General features: G+C 44.5%; 1 protein-coding gene across 1 annotated transcript; it reads right to left on the reverse strand.

Annotated features, from left to right (window-relative positions):
* Window positions 1–1713: 1713 nt before the first annotated feature.
* On the reverse strand, window positions 1714–4696 carry LOC137635461 (retinitis pigmentosa 1-like 1 protein; the record flags this gene model as incomplete). The annotated part of the gene is given in 3 exon segments (XM_068367923.1): window positions 1714–2192; window positions 2224–4268; window positions 4271–4696. Coding segments are annotated over 3 exon segments (2873 nt in total), but the record flags the coding sequence as incomplete, so codon positions are not given.
* Window positions 4697–5215: the final 519 nt, after the last annotated feature.

Genomic DNA, 5215 nt, shown 5'->3' on the forward strand with positions numbered 1-5215 from the left:
TCTAAAAAGAAAAGTATTTAATGAGATGGTCCTACCAGTATTAACTGATGCATCAGAAACTTGGAGCCTTAATAAAGCCTTTCAACATAAGCTAGTTACAACTCAAAGAGCTATACCAAGAGACAGAAAAACAGCAACTTAAGATGCGAGAACAATCTAAAGTAGAGAATATTCTAACAATTAAGAAAAAGAAATGGACGTGAGCAGAGAATATAATGAGAATAACAGATAACAGACAGACAAAATGAATAAGAGAATGGGTCCCTAGAGATTGCAAACGAAGCATGGGAACGAAGAGAAGACGATGGATTAACGAGTTAAGAAAATTTGCGAATATAGACAGGGATAGAAAGGCAGACGGTAGTAGGAAGACATATCTAAGGCCTTTATCCTGCAGTGGACTAGCAACGGCTTATGATATATATATATATATATATATATATATATATATATATATATATATATATATATATATATGTGTGTGTGTGTGTGTGTGTGTGTAACCTAACAAAACTCAGAGTAGGACTGTCAGTAGGTCTAGGACTCAGGATCCTTTCGACATAGATCTTTTTATTCTTGATTGTAAATTCATATTTGAAAAATACATCCGGTCTATATTACTCAATTACACAGTATATTGATTAATGTGATAATCTCTCAAGACTTTTGGGACCTGTCTATCATGAGGAAATGTCTTAAATCTTTCATTCTGTCCCTTTTTAAATATAAATTTCCTATTCGGTCTTCAGCTGCTGATTATCTTCCAAAATGGTTGGACATAACCTTTAAAGTTACGAAACTCCTTACTCCTCACCATTTGATCATTTTCTTTTTCAATTTGGCGCATTTCTCTGACTTGCAAGGGGTGCCCTTTAAGCACGGAAAAATGTCCTACTAGCTGATTGGTTAGAATTATTTTGTCCAATCAATCAGCTATTAGGAAACTTTTTCGAGCTAAAAGGGCACCACTGCAAGTCAGTGCAAATGCGCCTTATAAAAAAAATTGAGTATAGTACATGGCGTGCAGATCTTTCTAAGTCTGTATCTAATTGTAACATTCTTAATCTTATGTTTCGGTGGCTGGAAACTAAACGGCATATTCAGAGTTTTATTTCAGCTATGATCAAATCATAGTTTGGTCTTAACTAAGTTAGTGAATCGGTGGATATTCGTGTTTAAAAGTGGTACAAATATTTTTTCTCATTATAAGTTGACAATTTGCTATTCCTCTATTCAACAGTATTATTTAACTTAATTACTCTATATGTTATTTCTTTCTTATTCATTACTTCTCTGTTCCTTTTCCGCACTGTTTGTAGAATTTTGCTTTTCTATCTCCAATAGCTATTTAGTTCCTCATAATATTGATGATAATGATGATGGTACTAATATAATTAATATCATTAGTAAAAATTATATAATAGTAATAATGGTAGCAATAATAATTAAAATAAGGATTAGATATACTGTATATACATACATACATATATATATAATATATATATATATATATATATATACATATATATATATATATATATACATAGATATATATACATAGATATATATACATATAAATGTATATATATATATATATATATATATATATATTCAAATATATACACTTGCACATGTGCATATACATAAATACAGAGAGAGAGAGAGAGAGAGAGAGAGAGAGAGAGAGAGAGAGACAACTATATATCAACTCACCTCATTTTAAGCCTAAATGAAGAATTAGGGTCGTTATCCCACTTATCTGTAGTCGCTACCCTGGTACCAACTCTCTTGACGTGTAGCAGCCTCGGCTGAGAACTGTAGGTGTAAACGTAGAGTTTATTTTCCTCCGGCACCCATACCTCAGAGGTACCTCCTGATTTCCTCCCCTGAGATCCCAAGGACTTCCTTGGCGTCTTATCGGCTGTTCCTTTGGAAGTGTGTTGGTTGCGGTACTTTTTCCCGGCCGTTCTTGGTCGGCTGATGTCTTGGAAATTCGAGTTTTGCAGAGATTCTGCTTGAGAACCGTCTTGGGACATCTGACCCACGGATCTAGCAGTATCCAGAGCCCCGAGTAATTCATCATCGCCCAGTTTGTTAATGGTCACAGGTGGCATATCTTGCGGTTCCGAGTCTGCTACGGAACCTGTAGCGTCGTCTTGGCTAACCTGTGACTCGGCATCTTCCTGCGATTCATCCACTTCTTTGATAACACCCTCCCCCCACTTGTTCAGAGTCAGGATTTGTTATGGGCTTGGCTTTAAAAACTCTCCTTGGACGTCTGAGAATTGTAGGTTTGTTTGCACTGGGACGGTTCGATGTTTGTATGGGTCCTGATCTGTAAGAGATGGGTTTGCGGTTTGATTTGACCTTACTCAAATCAATTGGTTTTCGATTAATGACCTTCTTTTCTGTATGGTCAACTTTGCTCTGTGCATCTTTTCTTCTCCTTCTTCCTGGAATTTTGGCAATGGCAGGAACCTCTTGTATCTCTTCCTCTTGCTCTTCGGCAACCTCACCTGGCTCTTCAGCAGCTACCGCCTCTTCAGCTTCCCCTGTTGCTTCACCAGGTTCAGCTTCTGCCTCGCCTGTTTCTATAGTAGCTTCTTCTTCAGCTTCAACTACTGGTTCTGCCTCAGCATCACCTTCTGCCGCTGCATCCGGTTCGGCTTCGGCTTCTACCTCAGGCGCAGCTTCTGCTGCCTCAGGCTCAGCTTCAACGTCAGCCTCAGGTTCAGCATCAGCTTCTGCTGCCTCTGCCTCAGGTTCAGCTTCTGCTGCCTCAGGCTCAGCTTCAACGTCAGCCTCAGGTTCAGCATCAGCTTCTGCAGCCTCAGCCTCAGGTTCAGCATCAGCTTCTGCAGCCTCTGCCTCAGGTTCAGCTTCTGCTGCCTCAGGCTCAGCTTCAACGTCAGCCTCAGGTTCAGCATCAGCTTCTGCAGCCTCAGGTTCAGCTTCTGCTGCCTCAGGCTCAGCTTCAACGTCAGCCTCAGGTTCAGCATCAGCTTCTGCAGCCTCTGCCTCAGGTTCAGCTTCTGCTGCCTCAGGCTCAGCTTCAACGTCAGCCTCTGCCTCAGCATCAACTTCTGCTGCCTCTGCCTCAGGCTCAGCTTCTGCTGCCTCTGCCTCAGGCTCAGCTACTGCTGCCTCTGCCTCACCTTCTGCTGCCTCTACCTCAGGCTCAGCATCAGCTTCTCCCTCTGCCTCAGGCTCAGCTTCGGCTTCTGCCTCGGGCTCAGCTTCAGCTTCGGCTTCTGCCTCAGGCTCAGCTTCGGCTTCAGCCTCAGGTTCAGCTTCAGCTTCGGCCTCAGGCTCCGCTTCGACTTCAGCTTCAGGCTCAGCTTCGGCTTCTGCCTCAGGCTCAGCTTCAACTCCTGTCTCAGGCTCAGCTTCAGCTTCTTCTGCCTCCGCCTCAGGCTCAGCTTCAACGTCTGCCTCAGGCTTAGCTTCGGCTTCTGCCTCGGGCTCAGCTTCGGCTTCTACCTCAGGCTCAGCTTCGACTTCTACCTCAGGCTCAGCTTCGGCTTCTGCTTCTGCCTCAGGCTCAGCTTCGACTTCAGCTTCCGGCTCAGCTTCAGCTTCTGTCTCGGGCTCAGCTTCAGCTTCTGCCTCGGGCTCAGCTTCGGCTTCTGCCTCGGGCTCAGCATCGGCTTCTGCAGCCTCTGTCTCAGGCTCTGCTTCGGCTACCTCTGTATCAGCCTCGGCTTCAGCTGCCTCTGCCTCCGGTTCGTCCCCTGCTTCAGCTGCTTCAGCCTCGGCTTCAGCTGCCTCTGCCTCAGGCTCAGCCTCGGCTTCAGCTGCCTCTGCCTCAGGCTCAGCCTCGACCTCTCCTTCATTTGGTTCTGCATTTTCTTCTTCACCTGGTTCACCATCATCCTCGGCTCCTTTTTCTGCATCACCTGTTTGAAATATTTCGTCCAGGTTACTTTTTAGGGAAGTGATGTCAAAAGTCGTCCCAAGACCAGCGTTGGAGGAGGTGGCTAAGGAGTTGGGTTCGTCCATATCACCAATGTAACCATTGTCCTCTAAAGGTTGGATTTCTTGAAGTTCATCTCCCTCCTGTGTCTCTTTGTCACTTGCTTCGTCATCGGCCTCGCTATCGCCATGCCCTTCGTCTTCTTCTATCTTCCCTCCTTCTACGACACTTGCATCGTTATCGTCTGCTATATCAAGCTCCTCATCTTTTTCTCCTGTGCTGTGAATCCCTTCATCCTTACTCCCACTGCTCCCAGCGGAGACACCTCTCCCACTATCTTCGCTGGTGTTATTTTGGCTCTTATGCGATCCGCCTCATCATCAATAACCCGTTTTCCTTGCTTTCTCACATCCTGCCTCCCCTCGTATTTACCCTTGGATTTCAAACGCTGTAGCCTCCGGGACCTCTGCTCAGCCAAATAGTCCTTGTAATGCGGCTTATCTTCGATAACAGTCTGCCCTGCTACCCTACCAGGCTTCCCCTTCGCGATTTTCTGACTGGAGCCTCTGACCCGTCGGACGCGGGACCTTGAGTTTTTCTGATTCCTTCGCGAGGGGGAAAGGGGGGCGGCTCCCTTTGAATCCTCGGCGACATCGAGGGGGCCAACTGGCGTCAATGACGGTTCACCAAATGCTATGTCAGCCATGGCACTGGGTCGTCGTGTCGACCGTGGCACGCTCGAAGGTCATTAATAATGTATGATCCCCACGACGGATATACTACTTCTTGAATTGACCGACCTTCCGTAACAAGTCAAAAATCGATTCGGACATATTTCTCACCGCTACGTTCAGGGTTGACACTTTTTTTGGTTATGACCACGCCTTAGGCACTTCCGAAAAAATGATGTTTAGGGCCGGGATAAACTCAATATCTGTTTTTAACTATCAACAATTTACCACCAGACACTGACGGATGGGGAGTCCTCGTTAAAGTCTTACATGGTACCAGATTTATTTTCTTTTACTTACAATTTAATGAAAGAATGAATGTCCTGAATCATTACGCACGGAGCTCGTAAAACTTTCCGTGACTTGTATCACACTCTTCACGATACTGTGTTTACGCTGATGCTATGGCGACTGATTGGAAGAGAGAGAGAGAGAGAGAGAGAGGGAGAGAGACACAGAAAAGTTCTTAAACAAGCGAGAGAAAGGTACCTTCATCAAAACACAACATAAACAAAAGATGAATCTTTCCTTTTTTTTTTTTTTTTTACATTTCTTCGAGTAAAACTGTCAC

Source organism: Palaemon carinicauda, unplaced genomic scaffold, assembly GCF_036898095.1.
Source record: "Palaemon carinicauda isolate YSFRI2023 unplaced genomic scaffold, ASM3689809v2 scaffold1274, whole genome shotgun sequence".
In the NCBI taxonomy this organism is placed as follows: Eukaryota; Metazoa; Arthropoda; class Malacostraca; order Decapoda; family Palaemonidae; genus Palaemon; species Palaemon carinicauda.